The 21,224-nt window shown below is 42.8% G+C and overlaps 1 protein-coding gene across 1 annotated transcript; it reads right to left on the bottom strand.

The window, feature by feature from the left end:
• Positions 1-6,452: 6,452 nt before the first annotated feature.
• On the bottom strand, positions 6,453-15,374 carry LOC138083018 (pregnancy-associated glycoprotein 1-like). The gene is made up of 9 exons (XM_068976582.1): positions 15,274-15,374; positions 14,060-14,210; positions 12,970-13,087; positions 12,753-12,871; positions 11,363-11,556; positions 10,323-10,439; positions 8,498-8,639; positions 8,312-8,410; positions 6,453-6,602 (listed from the first exon to the last, which is right to left on the bottom strand). Exons 1-9 carry the CDS (start codon positions 15,372-15,374, stop codon positions 6,453-6,455), a joined length of 1,191 nt encoding a protein of 396 aa, XP_068832683.1.
• Positions 15,375-21,224: the final 5,850 nt, after the last annotated feature.

The raw sequence follows: 21,224 nt of genomic DNA, 5'->3' as shown, positions 1-21,224 counted from the left end.
CTCAGGGTATCACTAAGAGAGAAACTTCAAAATGGACTTTCCATAGACTTCTTACTGCAAAATAATTTCAAACATAACAAATATAAGAAAGAAGAGTATCATGAATCATATATTTCATCATTCATCAACAATAACTACAAAACTAACTTCTTAGTCCCACAGGTTGTCATAGACTGGAGACTATGCAACATCAAGGTGGTGGTCAATTGAGTTCCCAGCGAAGACATTCGTGACTTGCATCAGTCTTTCTCTTCTTGCTATGTTCTCACATATGGTGGCAGAAGGGAAGGAAGAAGAGGGAGAATAAGAGAGAAAACGAAGGAGAGGCTAATCCCATCATGAGGGATCACCATTAAAATCCCATGTCAACCTGGGTACATCTTTAAGTCCATACTTCTTATCACCATCACATTGGGAGTCAAGGGTGGACACAATTCAACCCATAGCAGCTATGCATAGCATAGCAGCTATCTGTTTTTACATCAACACAGACTATCATTTCATTCTCTCTTTGAAGGTTTACTCATTTTACCTGAAGTATTTTAGGTACAAGTTGAACATTTCACCAAATGTACACAATGAGTATTTGTGCTAGACTGATAGGATATGAAAAAAATGCTCTTTTGTGACCCATGAAATTAACATTTTATATCCAGTCCATGTGCAAATTTCCCTGATTCTCAAAAAGCAGACGTTTTATCAGGTTTTTGAAAGAATGTAGTCATATGTTGCACTTAGTTATTCTCCATTAAGACAAAATAACTTCCTCTCCCAATTTTGATGTCATTTATTTGTTCAGAAACAAGGAGGAAGCAAGGCGGTTTGTCTTACAGAATGTCCCACTATTGGTTTTAGAGAAAAAGTCCACAATACCAGCACAGTGGATCAGGACCAGTACCAGGCCTTGGTCTGTTAGGAACCAGACCTCCACAGACGGAGGTGAGCTGCAGTCCAGTGAGTGAAGCTTCATCTATATTACAGCTGCTCCCCATCACTCTCTCATCATTCCCAGAAGGGAAAGTCTAGCTTGTTTTCCTGAAACTGTTTGTAGTTACATAACCTATGTTTAATAGAAACAAAAATAGCTTAAATATTGATGATTATCTTCCTTTCTCAGTGCTCAGAATGGTGAGTTGGTGTCCTAGCAGTCTATCACAGTGACAAATTACATGTTTCCTGTTAACATTTGGACACATTCGGCCAGTTTAAAATTCAGTATTGAAAAATTAAGATCATGGGATCCAGCCCCATCCTTCATGGCAAATAGAAGGATAAAATGTGGAAGCACTGACATATTTATTCATCTTAGCCTCTAAAACTGCTGCGGATGGTGCCTACAGCCATGAAATAAGAAGACATTAGCTTCTTGGCAGGAAAGCTATGAGAAAGATAAACAGTGTGTTGAGAAGCAGAAACATCATTCTGCCCAACAAACTGGTAGATATTTGGCCTTTTCATTTGGATTCCTAAACATTCTGTCCAGTCCCCTCTGGTCTTTGAAGTCCCTCAGTTTTCTGGTCCTTCGTGATTCCCGAGATTATTTTGTCCATTTCTCTACCCATTCCTGAAATCAGCCATCTCTTTAAGATTGTCTGATAGGAAATGTATTTAGAAGCTACATGTTAAACCTCAGAATAGTTACTGTCATCAAGTTGTCACTGCTTCTAGGCTTTACAGTGTTCGGAGGAGGAAGTACACATTTTCCTTAAAGTTAAAATAAAAGGGAATATAATTAGTTGCTACAAACTTATGCTTTCAGTTCAATATTTAAGACAGCAGGGTTTAAACTTGTATATGCTATGTGTGAACCTATTTTTATAGCCACTGAAAGGCTTACTTTAAAACAATAGTTTTAATTCTTGTCTTGCTTTTAGCTGTTAACATCCATACGATTCTGTCACAATAACATAAACAATATGAGGAACAATAAGCTGTTGAATTATTGCTTCCCTCAGCTGCAATGGCAGTGCAGATGTATGGCAGCTCCAACAGCAGCCCAGAAGCGTGGCGGAGAGGCATTACCCCGTGAATAAATCAGGGGTGGCAGTCGAGAGGAGCTACCCTACTTCCAAGGTAAGGAGCAGCGGCTGTGCTTTGCTGGAGAAGCAGTGAAGAGATAACCCACGTCCAAGGTAATAGAAACCCAAGTAAGGTGGTAGGTGCTGAGAGAGGGTATCAGAGGGCAGACAGACTGAAATCACATTCACAGACAACTAGCCAATCTGTCACACAGACCACAACCTTGTCTAACTCAATGAACCTAAGCCATGCCATTTGGGGCAACCCTAGATGGATGGGTCATGGTGGAGAGGTCTGACAGAATGTGGTCCACTGGAGAAGGGAATGGCAAACCATTTCAGTATTCTTGCCTTGAGAACCCCATTAACAGTATGATAAACAAAAAGATAGGACACTGAAAACTGAACTCCCCAGGTCGATAGGTGCCCAATATGCTACTGGAGATCAGTGGAGAAATAACTCCAGAAAGAATGAAAGGATGGAGCCAAAGCAAAACAACACACAGTTGTGAGTGGGACTGGTGATAGAAGCAAGATTTGATGCTATAGAGAGCAATATTGCATAGGAACCTGGATTGTTAGGTCCATGAATCAAAGCAAATTGGAAGTGATCAAACAGGAGATGACAAGAGTGAACATAGACATTCTAAGAATCAGCGAACTAAGATGGACTGGAATGGGTGAATTTAACTCAGATGACCATTATATCTACTACTGTGGGAAGGAATCCCTTAGAAGAAGTGGAGTAGACATCATGGTCAACGAAAGAGTCTGAAATGCAGTACTTGGATGCAGTCTCAAAAATGGCAGTATGATCTCTCTTCATTTCCAAGGCAAACTATTCAATACAACGGTAACCCAAGTCTATGCCCCGATCAGTAAGGCTGAAGAAGCTGAAGTTCAACAGTTCTGTGAAGACCTACAAGACCTTCTAGAACTAACACCCAAAAAAGACGTAATTTTTATTTTAGGGGACTGAAATGCAAAAGTAGGAGTCAAGAAACACCAGGGGGAACACGCAAATTTAGCCTTGGAGTACAGAATGAAGCAGTGCAAAGGCGTTCTGCCAAGAGAACGCACTGGTCATAGCAAACAGCTTCTTCCAACAGCACAAAAGAAGACTCTACACATGGACATCACCAGATGGTTGGCACCAAAATCAAACTGATTATATTCTTTGCAGCCAAAGATGGAGAAGCTCTATACAGTCAGCAAAAACAAGACTGGGAGATGACAGTGGCTCAAATCATGAACTCCTTATTGCTAAATTCAGACTGAAATTGAAGAAAGTAGAGAAAAGCAGTAGACCATTCAGGTATGACCTAAATCAAATCCCTTAGGACTATACAGTGGAAGTGAGAAATAGTTTTATGGGACTAGATCTAATAGACAGAGTGCCTGATGAACGATGGACAGAGGTTCATGACATTGTACAGGAGACAGGAATCAAGACCTTCCCCTAGAAAAAGAAATGCAAAGAAGCAAACTGACTGTCTGAGGCCTGAGATAGCTGTGAAAAGAAGGGAAGCAAAAAGCAAAGGAGAAAAACAAAGATATACCTATTTGAATGCAGAGTTGGAAAGAATAGCAAAGAGAGATAAGAAAGCCTTCCTCAGCGATCAATACAAAAAAAAAAAAAACAGGAAAATCAATAGGATGGGGAAGACTAGAGATCTCTTCAAGAAAAGTAGGGATACCAAGGGAATATTTCATGAAAGATGAGCTCAATAAAGGACAGAAATGATATGTGCCTAACAGAAGCAGAAGATATTAAGAAGAGATGGCAAGAATACACAGAAGAACAGTACAAAAAAGATCTTCATGACCCAGATAATCACAATGGTGTGATCACTCACCTAGAGCCAGACATCCTGGAAGGTGAAGTCAAATGTGCCTTAGGAAGCATCACTGCGAACAAAGCTAGTGGACTTGATGGAATTCTAGTTAAGCTATTTCAAATACTGAAAGATGATGCTGTGAAAGTGCTGCACTCAAAATGCCAGCATAATTGGAAAACTCAGCAGTGGCCACAGGATGGACAAGGTCAGTTTTCATTGTAATCACAAAGAAAGGCAGCACCAAACAATTCTCAAACTACAGCACAATTGCACTCATCTCACAAGCTAGTAAAGTAATGCTTAAAATTCTCCAAGCCAGTCTTTAGCAATATGTGAACCATGAACTTCCACATGATCAAGCTGGTTTTAGAAAAGGCAGAGGAACCAGAGATCATATTGCCGACATCCGATGGATTATGAAAAAAGCAAGATATTGCAGGAAAACACCTACTTCTGCTCTATTAACTATGCCAAAGCCTTTGACTGTGTGGATCAGAATAAAATGTGGAACATTCTTAAAGAGATGGGAATACCAGACCACCTGACCTGCCTCTTGAGAAACCTGTCATGAAGCAACAGTTAGAACTAGACATGAACAACAAACTGGTTCCAAAAGGAAAGGAGTATATCAAGGCTATATATTGTCACCCTGCTTATTTAAATTATATGCAGAGTACATCATGAAAGTGTGGGCTGGAGGAAGCACAGGCTGGAATCAAGGTTGCTGGGAGAAATATCAATAGCCTCAGATATGCACATTACACCACACTATTGCAGAAAGTGAAGAACAATAAAGTACCTCTTGATGAAGGTGAAACAGGAGAGTTAAAAGTTGGCTTAAAGCTCAAATTTAGAAAACTAAGATCATGGCATCTGGTCCCACCACTGCATGGCCAATAGATGGGGAAACGGTGGACACAGTGGTTGACCTCATTTTTCTGGGCTCCAAAATCACTGCAGATGGTGACTGCAGCCATGAAATTAAAAGACGTTTACACCTTGGAAGGAAAGGTGAGACCAATCTAGACAGCATATTGAAAAGCAGAGACATTACTATGTCAACAAAGGTCTGTGTAGTCAAGGCTGTTTTTCCAGGGGTCATGTATGGAGATGTGAGATGTAAGATGTGAGATTTGGACCATAAAGAAAGCTGAGCCCCGAAGAATTGATGCTTCTGAATGGTGGTGTTGAAGAAGACTCTTATGTGTCCCTTGCACTGCAACGAGATGCAACCAGCCCATCCTAAAGGAAATCAGTCCTGAATGTTCACTGGAAAGGACTGATGTTGAAGTTGAAACTGCAATACTTGGCCATTTGATGTATACATCAAGGAGATCAAACCAGTAAATCTGAAAGAAAATCAACCTGTGACCCCTGCTGACTCAGCTGAGGCATCTACTGAGGGCCTCCAGGTGGAAAGAATGGATTCTTCCACTGCAAAAGAGCCTAATCATGGCAGCTCCAAGCAAACAGTTTGTAGCTCCACTCCTGGAGGAAGCTCACAAAGTCTGAATGCTCTGTGTACCCTGGGTTCCATGATACATTCGTTGCATTCTCCCCAACAGCACTGGAGGCCAAGGAAGGGGTATTCTGGGCCCTGGAGGAGGGGGATGGCTCAGGGATCCACTGGGGCCACCACTTACCATGTAGGACTGGAAAGGACAGAGCAGGCATATGTGACAGAGAGCTGGTGACTGGGATGTGGGAAAAAGACGGAATCAGCTCTGCATGAAGTACCTCACCCAACATCCACTGAAGGAGAAGCCCAGTGATAAGTTCATCTGAGATGGGATGTAGAGAGTCTATTTCATTATCCTTCTGAATGAAGAGGTGGTGGGGTTGGTGGTTCATCACAAACTCTTCCATGGCCTAGACCATTAGCCAGTCACTATCCTTGGGGCCTGCCTCTCCCCAGCTTCAGTAATGTAATTCTGAAGGAAATTAACAATCATGTGTGCTGCTGAGTCAGGGCCAAAGACCATGTGAAGCCAGTCATAAGACCCTATGTCCCTGCCAGGATGGTTGATCTAGGGCTGTACATGTGAAATGAGGTGGGTGATTCAGAGAACACCCTTTAACTCTGATGTCTGCAATCTTTTTTCCTTACTAGGTGATGCCTTCAGGATTTAAAACCCTAGGGCAGGCAGCTTGAACTCCCTCACTAGGTGTAGAAGCCTTAAGGAAAAATTTGCTGGGCTAAGACCATCAAAGTAGACCGAAGGGAAATAGCGAGGGTGAGAGAGATTTGATGACTTCTGATTTTTGGCTCCAGTCACTGAGATCTTTGTATTTGCTCTAAGTCTTGTATCCTAGATTCCCAGAATCATTTCAATGAGTCTACCCTTTCCTTGAAGCTAGTTGGAGTAGGGATCCTCTCAATTTTGATTCAGACTTGGTTCTAGATCCTTCACTCCCAGACACAAACAGAAGCAACATTTCTTTCAGCACCATAAAGAGTGAAACCCTTTATTCTTTACTGAGAATAGTGTGTACAAAACACCAAATACAGTTCACCAGCATCCTGGGCAGGAGTGCTCAAAGTGTGATGTGTGTGTGTTAGGAATGGCCTTACTGATTCATGAACCTCTCCAAGCATTTACACTGCTGGTGCCAGGCCAATCCTGTCATTTCCTCGATCAAAAACTGAGAAATACAGCCTCAGGAAGGGTTCACCCAGGACCCAGGTCTCTGTAGATCTCCTCACAATTTTCTTTTTAAAGGTGGTATAGCAGTAGCCTCTAGAATCCTGGGGAAGTCAGAGACACACACCAGTCAGCAAGAGCCCTTACCGGTGACTCCCCCCAATATCCAGACCCAGCAAAATTCTTTTTTTTTTTATTTCCCTCTTTTGGTAAGTATCAACGGGTTTTCTCAGCAGCAGGTGATATGAGAGTTCATCCAAAACCAAAGAGGGCCAAGACATCAGGTTGTCATGAGGAAGGGTTTGGTGGATGGAGGACTGGGAGTTGGGGAAACAGAGGAATGAAAAACAACAAAGTCCTATTGTAGAGCATCAGGAACTATATTCAATATTCAGTGATATACCACATGAAAAATAATAAGAAAAAAAAATATTTTTATGAGTATAACTGAGTCACATTTTTGTGCAGCAAATCTTAATGCAACACTGAAGATTAGACACACTTCAATATAATTTATTTCAAAAAGAACAAGTGTGTCCATAGCTCTCCTCATTCCCTGATTCTTTCCTTCTGACTCCTGCTCCTTATTTTCTCTGCAGAGAATGCTGGTTCTCCTCCTACATCCCCACAATCTGTACTTTATTAAAAAAAAAAAAACTTTATTTTGTATTGGAGTATAGCTGATTAACAATATTCTGAGTTTCAGGTGGACAGTAAAGGGACTCAACCGTATGTGTCTGGGTATCCTTGTCCCAAAGACACCCCTCCCACCCAGGCTGTCATATAACTGAGTGGAGTTCCCTGTGCTACAAAGTAACTCGATGTTGCTTATCCATCTTAAATAGAGCAGTGCCCACAACACTTTCTTAAACACTTAACTCAGGAACTCTGAGAAGCCTCCTTCGGCCCACACTCACCCTGTTTGACCACTCCAGGCTTGGGTGGGTAACGTACTCTGGTTCCCCATCCCCACTGGTCAGTCTATAGACCTCATCACCCCTAGTAAGTCCCCAGTGCCTTAATGCAGAGTACCTTGAGATGTCATCTGCATAGAATCCAGTGCACTTTTGCCTAGAACAAAGCAACCCTCAAAATGGCTCAAAGAGTTTGTCATTTTAGAATTCCTGAAATTCCTACTCTTCTTCAAAGCCTTCTTTGAGTCCATCAGCCTTCTCTGAACTCTCTCAGGGAGCTGACATGAAACCTCCACCCTGTGCTGGGGCTGAGCAGTCACTGTGCACCCTTTATTCACCTTAGTATCCAACCTCCCCACTGAGGGGTCATGGTCGGGTACCCCAACTGACAAAGGAGGCAGCTACTCAGAGCAAGGGGAAGATGCAGCCGAGGACTAGGCTGACCATGTAATTTATCATTCAAACCAGAAATATCTTGAGATGTAAGGCAGATTGTTAACTTATGTTGGGACTTCACACTTGGACTGTCCCCCGCCATTCTCCTTGTAACATGGCCTATTTCAGGGACTGCTAGAGCCTGAATTTCATGTTCATGCACCTAAGGGTTCAGATTGAATTCAAGCTCTTTGAGGACTAAGGACCTTAATGTTCCCCTATCCCTGACTCCCACCATGCCATATGGTGTGGTATCTCCACATTTATTTCAGGAAAATCAGTGTCCCAAACAGCCCTTTACTCACAAGTGACTGGTACTGTGGGAGGCACTGGCCCAGCCACAGGGATCAGCAGCATCTGCAATGGTGTGACATGGCCTCCAGAGGGTGCCCTCCTCCCAGCAGCAGCCCAAGGGTTCCTGCAAGCTCCAGTTTGAGAATCAACGCTCAGTATTGTCCCCTCACCTTGAGGATGTAGGCTTGAGCTGGCACTGGGTAGTTGATGCCATTGATGGTGAAGATAATAGAGGGCAGAGTATTGACCGCAGAACATGAAACGTAGTGCTGTTAGAGAGAGAGGGTGAGAGGTTGGCCCTGGAGATCTTTGTTGTGTGTGGAAACAGGGAGTGACCCAGGGACGTGACCCTTCACCATGGATCCCTGTGGCATGGTGCCTATCAGCTTCTGTATGTTATCGACCAGTCTTCCTGGGCCTTGGATATGTGATGACCCGGTGTCCACAAGGGCCGTGCAGCCATCAGAACAAGCAATAACCTCTCTTTTCATGGTGATGCTGAGAGACAATGGAAGAAAGCGGGCATCAAGGTCACTCTGAGTCTCCCCAGAATTGTCCCCTTCCTGACTGTCTCCTAAACAGCACTTCGTCTCTTGCTCTCTTTTACTTTGCCCTCAACACAGCTCCTTTCCTGATATCCTCAAATGTAGTACTTGAATACACCAAGATCTTTTGTACCTTGACACAAGCTAGTCTTCCTTCCTAGAAGATTCCACTTCCCTTTCACTAGCAAATTTCTTCTCATCTTCCTCATTCCACCTTAATTGTATTGTTTTTGGGAAGTCTTTCCCCTAGTGTTTATCAGTCTCCTGTCTTGGTCACTCTCTGTAGACCCTTCCTCATGACTGTTGCTGCTGGTGCTGCTGCTAAATCACTTCAGTCATGTCTGACTCTTTGTGACCTCATAGAGAGCAGCCCACCAGGCTCTGCCATCCCTGGGATTTTCCAGGCAAAGTACTTTAGTGGGTTGCCATTGCCTTCTCCTCCTCATGTCTAGCATGTACCAAAATCACAATTCACTATGTGGGCGAGTCACTTCATGTACATCTGGCTTCTTAAATGTGAGGGCAAGTTTTATTCTCCTTGCCTCCCTAAGGTGCCTGGTACACAGTAGATGCCCAATACTTTTCTTTTCAATGATTGAATGAAGACTGAGAAAACAATAAGAAATCTCCAGAGAACTGTATCTGGTGGGGAACAAATAATGGGTCACACACAGAGTGAAGATGGAGATTCACAGGGAAAGCAGATTCTCATAGTAGAGGGAGAGAGGGGCTCCTCTGGGAGAGGGTGTCTCCCAGCACTGCTCCTACAACCAGCTCCGACCTTGAGACTCTGGCCAGGAAATACATGACTAGCCCACAAAAACTCCAAAGTAGAGGTCAGCTTTTGTCTGAGGGTATCAAATAGAATCCTGTCAATTATGCCTCTTGTCCTCAGGTCACTCCTGGATCCCACATTCCTGATTCTCTGTTATAGCCCCTGCCTCACTGTGTGCCCATGAACATGGTGCTGCATTTTGTATTAGTTGCTTTCACGTCTTAAGACTGCAGCCAACCTCTTTCCAGGGCTGGGTAGCTGCTCCCTAAGCAAACCAGTTTTCCCCATTTTCTCAGGACTGTCCCTGTTTTTAAAATGACATTTATCTGTACTGAGAACTTCCTATGTCTTAAGTAGCCCTAGACAGTTGGTCATCTTATCGTAACTCTGTTCAGGCTGGTGAAACTCTCCCTGATCCTCTGTTCACCACACTGTAGAGTCCTCTAGACATGTTCCCCCCCTGGAAGGGCAGTGGGTGCAGCCCTCTCCCAGCTGCACAGACTTATCTGGACCATTTTAGGACCCTGGTTAGAGCCTTGCTCAGAAGGCCTGGGTATTATGAACCCATGGGTTGTTTGTGTATTTATGTGCTTGTGTGTTTGTTTGTATGTGTGTTTGTATGTGTCTCTGTGTGTGCTTGTGTGTCTCTGACTAGCTATGCATGTTTTTATGTGTCTCTGTGTTGGTTTATATGTGTCTGCTTGTATGTTTCCAAGTGTCTGTGTGGCTATCTGTGTCGTTATGGGTGGTGTATATGTCTGTGTGACTGTGTGTCTAAGAATGCATTTATGTGTGTCTGCCTGTGTCCAAGTACATTAGTGGGAGCATCACTTAGGCTGACCCTCAGTGGGAGAGGTTTACCAGTCTACGTGTACACTCCAGTCGCCTGCTCGGATCAATGGTACCCAGTTGAGCTCTCCTTTGTAGTAGCTGTGGTCCACACCACCAAACATCACCACACTGCCCTCCTGCTCATCTCTGTAGAGAGAAGTGAGGGGAGTATTCTTGGAGGACAGTAACAACAGCACTGTGTGAGAGCTGTGATGGTCCACCCATTAAGGCCCTAATAAGGTCCCCATGTGCAGATGCAGAAATAGCATCTAGGAGAGACAGAGATCCAGACTGAGGTCTGTTGCTGTCTCATGAGTGGCACAGAGGATGTTAGAAGCTGAATCACTTGTCTGAGCTCCACCCACTATGTCTTCTGAAGATGCCTTGGACCTTCAGTGACCTGAGTGCTCAGATACTCTCAGAGGAGAGGGTGCTGAAGTGTTTTGGCTTTCCCCTTGTCCACCTTGTCATTTTTCAGGACAATCAAGGCCTGGGAGTTCTAAGGGTGTGGGTTCAGGTCACCCAGAGTTGCCTCCACTGGCCTGTGACCTCCACTGTCCAAAGGACCCCACATTCAGAAGGGACCCCACCTCTGAACTCCCTGTTTATAAATGCCTAATATTTCTTGAACAAAGGGGTTCCACAGTTTTGTGTCCCACACTTTCATTTCACACTGGCTTCACAAATTGGATAGCTGATCCTGGGCTCCCTTTTAAATGCTAATGAGGAAGGAAAGATATCCACCATCCTTTTCCTTCCTTCCTTAACAAATTCATAATCAAATCATAATGCTTTTTCCTCCAAATTGTTTCCTGTTGCCTTCCTTGTGCCTCCTTCCTATCTCACCCCCCAGACCAAGTTACTGGTCTTGAGCCCAGGGGTAGGCTCGTGTTCCAATAAAATTTTATTTATAAAAGCAAGTGATGAAGCCAGGTAGGGCCCTAGGGCCATAGTTATCCTTGGATATTTTTCTCTCAGGATGCTTCTTTATCAAGTGTTCAATAATTTTTATGCAACTGAAAGCATCTTACAGCTAATATGGAGAAAGGAATTGTCCATCTCAGACTTACTTGCTCAAGTAGAAGGCAAAAACAGGCTCAGAAATGGCACCTTCATTCTTCAGCTTGTCAAAGATGGGGATGGCTCCAGAGAAGGATATGTTGGGATAGTTCAAGCCCAAGACACCATCAAATGTTCTGTGCTGAAAACCAGATTCCACCACGCTTAGACCGAATGGCTGGTCAGTACTTACAAGGTCCCCAATCTGTGGGAGAGAAGAGTGTTCCCACTTACAGATACATGAAGTGAGGCTAGGACTGGGCTGAACTGTATTTCCATTAGATCCTCAGAGAAGAATTGAGGCTGGGCTCTGTCTTTGGTTGCCCACAAACGGGTAGAGAAGCATAGAAGGGGAATTTGGGTTCCATTTGAGAGAGGCTACTAATTCTAAATTATCTGCCCCTCTGAAAAACACCACCTGAGTGAGTTAAATTGGCCTCATGGCTTCTGTACAGGTGGGGCAACCAAGATTCAGGACAGGTCCCATTGGTGCCACCTTATGGACTAATCAATTCCGAGCTAGATAGCCTTCTCTTTGGCATTACTATGACCTAATGAGACGAATGGACTGAATTTTCCGTAAGGTACTGTGCATTCTGCACCTGTCCAGGAAGACAGTAGCTGAAAACACAATCTTGCTTGCAGGGTTCTATGAAATTACTGCCTGGGGAATTCACTTTTGCGGATATGTGTATATTTCTGTGAGTGTGTATGAAAAAGAAAGAGAGAGGGGGGAACTACTCAAGTATTTTGGGGGAAGCAAGCCATAGATTTATTAGACTCTGAAGGGTCCTCTAGAGTGAGAACTCATTTATCAAGCCCCTTGATTTCTCAGGCCTCCAGTTTCCCACTCCTGATACATGAATTTCTTGACTGCCTCCAGGGTCCCCAGATCTGTTTCATCCTGTCCCAAAACACCCCACAGCAACTTCAGTCCTGAAAAGCCAGCCTAACTCCACCTTTTATCACCTGTGTGCTCTCAGCAATGCCCTTGCTGTCTGGTCCTCAGTTACCTCATATGTCTCATGAGCTAATCAGAGTAACTGCTTTGTGAGGTTGTTGCAGAATTAAATGAGTTATCACCTGAAAGTTGCTGGAACAGTCTGTTAATATAAAAGTAGGTGCTTTTATCCCTCCTCGCTCTGAGCCAAATGAACCTTGAACTGCTCATGGTACAGGAGCTGCAAGTCCACAGCTCAAGCCACTCTCTGGGTTAGCTAATTTTGTTTGTTCGTGTGTCACCATGGGCACTGCCACCCCAGAGACATGACCCTGTGGATAAGATGGCCAAATTTTATGTGAGTTAGACTAGGAAGGGTCTTGCCAGATGGTCCTGAATCTGTTTTGTAAGTAGTGGTCACCTCATATCCAGTCCTGACTCAGCATTTGTTACACTGTTACCCGAACTGTGTCATGAACAACAACTCCTCTCATTTTCCCAGATCCATACGTGATCCCGAACGTCTTATTGGCAAGCTGGAAGGTGGAAGACTGAAGATGTCTGAACCTAACACGTGTAGCTGCAGGCACAAGAGATGGGTGTCATCAGGTGCCAAGGGTGGAAACAGGGCGGCAGGGTAAGTGAAAGATGGTCCGGGTAGGAGGTGCCTGTACTCACAACAGGTTGAGCTGTTGCAATAGATGGAGGGCACCCACAAGTCAGATGAAGCTGTGTCAAAGATAACCTGGAACTCCTGAGGGGGTGTTCCAATGGTGATGTTACCCACGTAGAATATCTACAGGGAGAAGGAGGGAGTGGGTTAGTGCAGAACTGGCTACCCTCTGTTCCCAAACTGATGCCTCCCTCTGGGTATCATATATCTTGAGACCACTTTCTAACCACCGTGTAGCTCACAGACTTTGGACACAGAGGTATCTGTATTTGATATATTTTTCCTGTGCTACATTGTATGCAAGATATGAACTCTATGACCAGGCGTTGAAGTGGTACCTTCTTCATGGGAAGCCCAGAGGCATAACCACTGGGCCTCCAGGACTGCTGGACACTCAGGAAAGTCCTGGTGCCTTCATTTGAGGAGCTCTGTAGTCTCTTCAAACCAAGTTTCACATCCCCTTCTCCAGGAGTTCCTTCTTGATCAACTCCAACCACTCCCTCTAAACTCAGACCACATCCAATCAACACCACGCTGGTGATCCTTTCAATTGACATGTATTTTTTCTTTGCCTATCTCTCAAGCTGTTACAGGCATTCTTGAAGACAAAATAAGCCCTTTTCTAATATAAAAACAATAAGCATTGTGTTAGACTCTTATGACCATACACAAAATACAGGTTCAGTAACTTTTTCCTGCTGTCATTCTTGCATCTGTGGAAACTGAATTCCTCTACCTGGGGATTAACAATTGCTTTGCAGTTGGTTCTACCTTTTGATCAGTGATGGCTCACTCTCATCGATAACTGACTGGCTCAGTTCGTTCAGAAGGAATAATTGCCCTCAAACTAATGACACATTTTTGACACAGAAATGGATATTTACCTGCCACCTGGTAATTGACAGGCCCAGTCACAAAGACCAACAGTTGAGGATGAGAGTGCCTTCTCCTCTGGCTGGGGTCCCTGTTTTCCATTGTCTCAGCCTCCTGCAGGAACCCCAAACCCTACATCCCTCCTAGCAACTCCAGATGAACTCCATGCTAAGCTAGAGAACCAGCGGGCACTGTGGAGCAACATCCTCCCGAAATACTCACATCTCTGATGTTTCTCAATGGGTGAACAGTTACATTTGAATCACGAAAAGAAATCTGGGGCAGTCTGTAAGGATACTCCTTCAAGACATCGTTCAGCATGTTTTTTCCACTGAGGATTTTTCTCATGGTCTTCAATCTCCTTAGAGGTACTCTTTCACTGAGCATTTGACAAAGAAAACAAACAATATGCTACAATTAACTGTTAGTGTTAATGTATAACTGTCATTTTAATGGCCCTGTGTGTTTTCTAATCATTTTTATGCAGCAGATTATTTTCAGAGTTTTATGCATATACCATGGCAAAGACATAGATTTGAATACAGGTTCTTTTCTGCAATCTTGGGTAAGCCATATGACCATGTGGTGTCTCAGTGTCCCCTTCGGCAAAATGGTGGAATGTAACAATACAAACCCTCAAAATAGAATATCTTGGGGATAAGTGAAATGATTGATATAAGGTACCTGATAAAAAGGAAGTCTCAACAATGACAGCCATTAACATTGCTGTTGTCATCCCACTTATTCCTCCTCAAAGAATCTCAAGGAAGGAGGTAGAAGGGGACTCTTACTGTCTTTTACAACAGAGCAATTTGAAATGCAAGAGGTTTCTGAGTTGGCTGTGGTCACACTGCTTGCCAGATATAAGATAGTGTATCTTTCTCCAAGTTGAAAAATAAGAGAGATTTGAAAGAATCCAAGATATAGGGAACAAGGAAGGGAAATTCAGAGGCTTGAGAAGGAAGTAAGAGTCAAATGAAAAATTAAAAAGAAAACAAAACAAAGAGAAATAGACTCCCAGTGACTTCCAAAGTGATGGAGAGACAAATGACAGTGATACAGAGATGCAGACATAGGCATATACACACTGAAATTGACAGGGAAAAAAGAGGACATGTTAAACAAAATTTAGAAAAGTGCTATTCCACAGGACCATATCAACATCTGCATAGACTGTGCACTGAACAGTTGCAAGGAGTTGCATTTTCAAGGTCATGACATGACTAGACCCCAAATGTTGTGCAACCCAAATTTACACCAAGACCTTGGGATCCACAGTTCCTACAGCAAGTTACTTATCAATAAGTAAGAGTTGAACTTTAAGACACTTAGGGAAATATTCCATTCCCTTCTAAACCTGATGGGTGAAAGAATAATCAGATGAAAATAAAAATCCGATAAAGGAATATGATGTGACATACAGTCCCGATACTTACTTGACTATGCACTCTGAGAAGGCCACCAGCCCGAAGAGCACAAGCCACTTCATGCTTCTCTCCTGCCTCCAAGTACTCAGGGAAGTTTGAGTTCTTAGCATGTAGTGGTGACCGGAAGCCCCAGTTATATATGCTCTGACCTACCTTAGTTTTCCCCTTCAGGCCACTAAAAGATCTGAAAAAACTACAAAGGTCTTGATAAAAACTACCTTCATCCATGTCCTTGATGAAAGGACTTTGAAGCTTTTCAGAATACAGAGAATTGTAATCTCTTCCTTGAATCTTAGCTGGAAAATCAAACTGATCTGCATGGACATCTAAGAAGACAGAGAACCTTACCTACTTGGAGAAAAAACTGCTAAGAACATCATGAAAATGGATAATAGAGGCCATGCTCGACATGCGTGGTTTCATGTCATCTTCCTAGCCACTTCATAAGATATGCATTGCTGTCTTCTTGGGAGAGGAGATTGCTAGGATGATAAGTTGTCAAAAGGCAAAGTGAAGACTTCAGCGACAGCCCAGGGACATACAACTGGCTTTAGGTAGTGGGTCTAATGGCAGACATAGGGGCACCCATGATGCCAGGCTGCATCAAAGATTTAGGGTAGACCAGTATTTCCATTACATGGTTTCAGTATTGGAAGAAATGTCATATGCATCCACAAGATGTTTTATATCATCCAACAACTGTACAAGGAAAAACTGTGTGTTAGGTTCTGGGTTAAAGGCTTCAAATTCAAAGCTGATCAAGACAAAAGGAGTCTTTATCTTAAGAGAGTTTGCAGTCTAGTTCTCACAAACTCATGGCCCCAGGAGGCAGGAGATATGATATTAGGACTAGGTGGCCATGTTGGAATCTGGCCAGCACAGGCCTTACCTCTGGGAGCAGCCTTTCCTCCACTTCACTCGTGCTGGAAAGCAGGCCAGTTGGCCATGTTTTCAAGAGAATCAGAAGTTTGGATATTTATGTACAAGCTACTGATTTTAATGTTAGCATCTAATTTTATTTTCCAGAAAATTAGTGGGAACAATATCTCCACAGCGATGTGTTGGAATCAGCCTTCGGTCTCTGCAGTTATTTGTTTCCTGCCTAGAGTTGGGAGTGCAGTGGGGACAGAGAGTAATTGAATACATGTTGGTTGATTTTAAGAGAGACTGACTGCATACTAAACATGCTGAATCATTGGAAAAGACCCTGATATTAGGAAAGATTGAATGCAAGAGGAGAAGCGGAAGACAGAGGATGAGATGGTTGGATAGCATCACCAAGTCGATGGACATGAGCTTGAGAAAGTGCTGGGAGTGATGCATAGGGACACCTGGCATGTTGCAGTCTATGGCGTTGCAAAGAGACAGACACAACTGAAGGACTGAACTGAACTGAACAAATTGAGAACAAAGACCAACAAATCTAATTGCATCAAGTTGTTGACTAGCTACGTATAACAACACATTACTTAAGTGACTTTAAAATTCAGACTTATGACTCTACATTCAGAGTGGAATATCTTCTAAGGAAAAACAAAAATCATGCCCATCAAAACAAAACCAAAAAAAAAAAAAAAAGGAAAGAAAAAAAGGAAAGAATTCTGACACTCTATGCAACAACTTCAATTCAATTCAGTACCTCAGTCATGTTCAACTCTTATGAGTCCATGAACAGCAGCACACAAGGCCTCTTTGTCCACAACCAACTCCCAGAGTCCACACATATTCATGTCCCTTGAGTTGGTGATGCCATTCAACCGTCTCATTCTCTGTCATCCCCTTCTCCTCCTGCCTTCAATCTTTACCAACATCAGAACCTTTTCAAATGAGTAAGCTTTTTGCATCAGGTGGCCAAGTATTGGTGTTTCAGCTTCAGCATCAGTCCTTCCAGTGAACATTCAGGACTGATTTCATTTATGATGGACAGGTTGCATCTCCTTGCAGTCCAAGGGACACTCAAGAGTCTTCCACAACACCACAGTTCAAAAGCATCAATTCTTCAGGGCTCAGGTTTCTTTATAGTCCAAATCTCACATCCATACATGACCACTGGAAAAACCATAGCCTTGACTACACGGACTTTTGTTGACATAGTAACGTCTCTGTTTTTCAATATGCTGTCTAGATTAGTCTCAACTTTGCTTCCAAGGTGTAAACATCTATTAATTATATGCTGCAACCAACATCTGCAGTGATTTTGGAGCCCAGAAAAATCAAGTCAACCACTGTCTCCACTGTTTCCCCATCTGTTGGCCAAGAAGTGATGGGACCACATGCCATGATCTTACTTTTCTAAATGTTGAGCTTTAAGCCAAATTTTAACTCTCCTCTTTCACCTTCATCAAGAGGTACTTTATTCTTCTTCATCTTATGCAATAGGGTGGTGTCATCTGAATATCGGAGGCTATTGATATTTCTCCCGGCAATCTTAATTCCAGCCTGTGCTTCCTCCAGCTCAGCCTTTTCACGATGTACTCTGCATATAAGCTAAATAAGCAGCATAACAATATACAGCCTTGATGTAGTCCTTTCCTGTGTGGAACCAGTCTGTTGTTCCATGTCCAGTTCTAACTTCTGCTTCCTGATCTGCATACAGGTTTCTCAAGAGGCCATTCAGGTGGTCTGGTATTCCCATTTCTTTAAGAATTTTCCAGATTTTATTGTGATCCAAAAAGTCAAAAGCTTTCGCATAGTCAGTAGAGCAGAAGTAGGTGTTTTCCTGAAATTTCTTGCTTTTTTGATAATCCATTAGATGGTGGCAATATGATCTCTGGTTCCTCTGCCTTTTGTAAAAACCAGCTTGATCAACTGGAAGTTCATGATTCACGTATTACTGAAGCCTGGCTTGGAGAATTTTGAGCATTACTTTACTAGCGTGTGAGATGATTGCAATTGTGTGGCAGTTAGAGTAATCTTTGGCACTGCCTTTCTTTAGGATTGCAATGAAAACTGACCTTGTCCAGTCCTGTGGCCACTGCTGAGTTTTCCAAATTGCTGGCATATTGAGTGCAGCATTTTCACAGCATCATCTTTCAGGATTTGAAATAGCTCAACTGGAATTCCATCACCTTCACTAGCCTTGTTCATAGTGATGGTTCCTAAGGCCCATTGACTTCACATTCTAGGATGTCTAGCTCTAGGTGAGTGATCACACCATCATGATTATCTGGGTGGTGGAGATTTTTATGTACAGTTCCTCTGTGTATTCTTGCCACCTCATCTTAATATCTTCTGCTTTTGTTAGGTCCATACCATTTCTGTCCTTTATTGAGCTCATCTTTGCATGATATATTCCCTTGGTATCTCTACTTTTCTTGAAGTGATCGCTAGTCTTTCCCATTCTATTGTTTTCCTCTATTTCTTTGCATTGATCACTGAGGAAGACTTTCTTATCTCTCCTTGCTATTCTTCAGAACTCTGCATTCAAATGGATATATCTTTGATTTTCTCCTTTGCTTTTTGCTTCCCTTGTTTTCACAACCGTCTGTAAAGCCTCCTCAGACAGCCATTTTGCTTTTTTGCATTTCATTTCCCTGGGGATGGTCTTGATTCCTGTCTCCTCTACGATGTCATGAACCTCCATCCATCTTTCATCAGGCACTCTGTCTATTAGATCTAGCCCTTTAAATCTATTTCTCACTTCCACTGTATAGTCCTAAGGGATTTGATTTAGGTCATACCTGAATGGTCTACTGCTTTTCTCCACTTTCTTCAATTTCAGTCAGAATTTGCCAATAAGGAGTTCATGATCTGAGCCACCATCAGCTCCCAGTCTTGTTTTTGCTGACTGTATAGAGCTTCTCCACCTTTGGCTGCAAAGAATATAATCAATCTGATTTTGGTGTCAACCATCTGGTGATGTCCATGTGTAGAGTCTTCTCTTGTGTTGTTGGAAGAGGGTGTTTGCTATGACCAGTGTGTTCTCTTGGAAGAATGCCTTTGCCCTGCTTCATTCTGTACTCTGTGTGTTACTCCTGGTGTTTCTTGACTCTTACTTTTGCATTCCAGTCCCCTACTATGAGAATGATACCTTTTTTGGGTGTTAGTTCTAGAAGGTCTTGTAGGTCTTCATAGAACTGTTCAACATCAGCTTCTTCAGCCTTACTTTTCAGGGCCTAGATTTGGATTACCGTGGTATTGAATGGTTCGCCTTGGAAACAGAGATCATACTGTCATTTTTGAGATTGCATCCAAGTACTGCATTTTAGACTCTTTAGTTGACTATGATGTCTACTCCATTTCTTCTAAGGAATTCCTGCCCACAGTAGTAGATATAATGGTCATCTGATTTAAATTCACCCATTCCAGTCCATCTTAGTTTGCTGATTCCTAGAAAGTCTGTGTCCACTCTTTTCTTCTCCTGTTTGACCACTTTGAATTTGCCTAGATTCACGGACCTAACAGTCCAGGTTCCTATGCAATATTGCTCTCTACAGCATTGAATCTTGCTTCTATCACCAGTCCTACCCACAGATGGGTTTTGTCTTTGCTTTGGTTCCATCTCTTTATTATTTCTGGCATAATTTATGCACTGACCTCCAGTAGCATATTGGGCACCTACCAACCTGGGGAGTTTATCTTTCAGTGTCCTATCTTTTTGCCTTATCATACTGTTCATGGAGCTCTCAAGGCAAGAATACTGAAGCGGTTTGCCATTCCCTTTTCCAGTGGACCACATTCTGTCAGACTTCTCCACCATGACCCATCTGTCTATGGTGGCCCAACACGGTATGGCATAGTTTCATTGAGTTAAACAAGGCTGTGGTCCGTGTGACAGATTGGCTAGTTGTGAATGTGGTTTCAGTCTGTCTGCCCTCTCTCAGCGTCTACCATCTTACTTGGATTTCTCTTACCTTGGACATGGGGTAAAACTTCACTGCTCTCCAGCAAAGCACAGCCACTGCTCCTTACTTGGAAGTAGGGTAGCTCCTCTTGGTTGATGCCTCTGAATTGGACGTGGAGTAGTTCCTCTCTGCCACGCTTCTACGTTACCATTGTAGCTGTCATGAACCTACACTGCCATTTCAGCTGAGGCGAGCAAAAATCAACAATGTATTGTTCTCATATTGTTTCTGTTATTGTGACAGAATCATATCCTGTTATCAGGTAAAAGCAAGACGATAATTAAAACTAATGTTTTGAAGTAAACCTTTCAGTGGCTAGAAAAAGAAGTTCACACATAACATAAAGAAGTTTAATTCAAACTCTGCTGTCTTAAATCTTTAACAGAAAACATGTTTGTACCAACTAATTGTATTCCTTTTTATTTTAATTTTAAGGAAAATGTGTACTTCCTCCTCCGACCACTGTAAAGCCTAGAAGCAGTGAGAACTTGATGACAGTGACTATCCTGAGATCTAACATGCAGCTTCTAAATACATTTCCAATTAGATGATCTTAAAGAGATGGCTGATTTCTGGACTGGGTAAAGAAATGCAGAAAATAATCTTGGGAATCATGAAGGCAAAGAAAACTGAGGGACTTCAGAGACCAGTGGGGACTGGACAGAATGTTTAGGAATCCAAATGAAAAGACCAAACATCTACCAGTTTGCTGGGCAGAATGATGTTTCTGCTTCTCAACACACTATTTATCTTTCTCATAGCTTTCCTGCCAAGAAGCTAATGTCTTCTGATTTCATGGCTGCAGGCATCATTTACAGTGGTTTTAGAAGTTAAGATGAAGAAATCTGTCATTGCTTCCACCATTTTTCCTTCTATTTGCGATGAAGGATGGGGTTGGATCCCATGAACTTAGGTTTTTAATATTGAAATTTAAACTGGTCGAATGTGTCCAAATGTTAATAGGCAACATCTAATTTGTCAGTGTGATAGACTGCTGGGACACCAACTCACCATTCTGAGCACTGAGAAAGGACAATAATCATCAATATTTAAGCTATTTTTGTTTCTATTAAGCATAGGTTCAGTTCAGTTCAGTCGCTCAGTCGTGTCCGACTC

This window comes from Capricornis sumatraensis, chromosome 8 (assembly GCF_032405125.1).
Source record: "Capricornis sumatraensis isolate serow.1 chromosome 8, serow.2, whole genome shotgun sequence".
Taxonomy (NCBI): Eukaryota; Metazoa; Chordata; class Mammalia; order Artiodactyla; family Bovidae; genus Capricornis; species Capricornis sumatraensis.
Note: the sequence above shows the minus strand (reverse complement) of the source record. Positions and strands in the feature narration are given on the sequence as shown.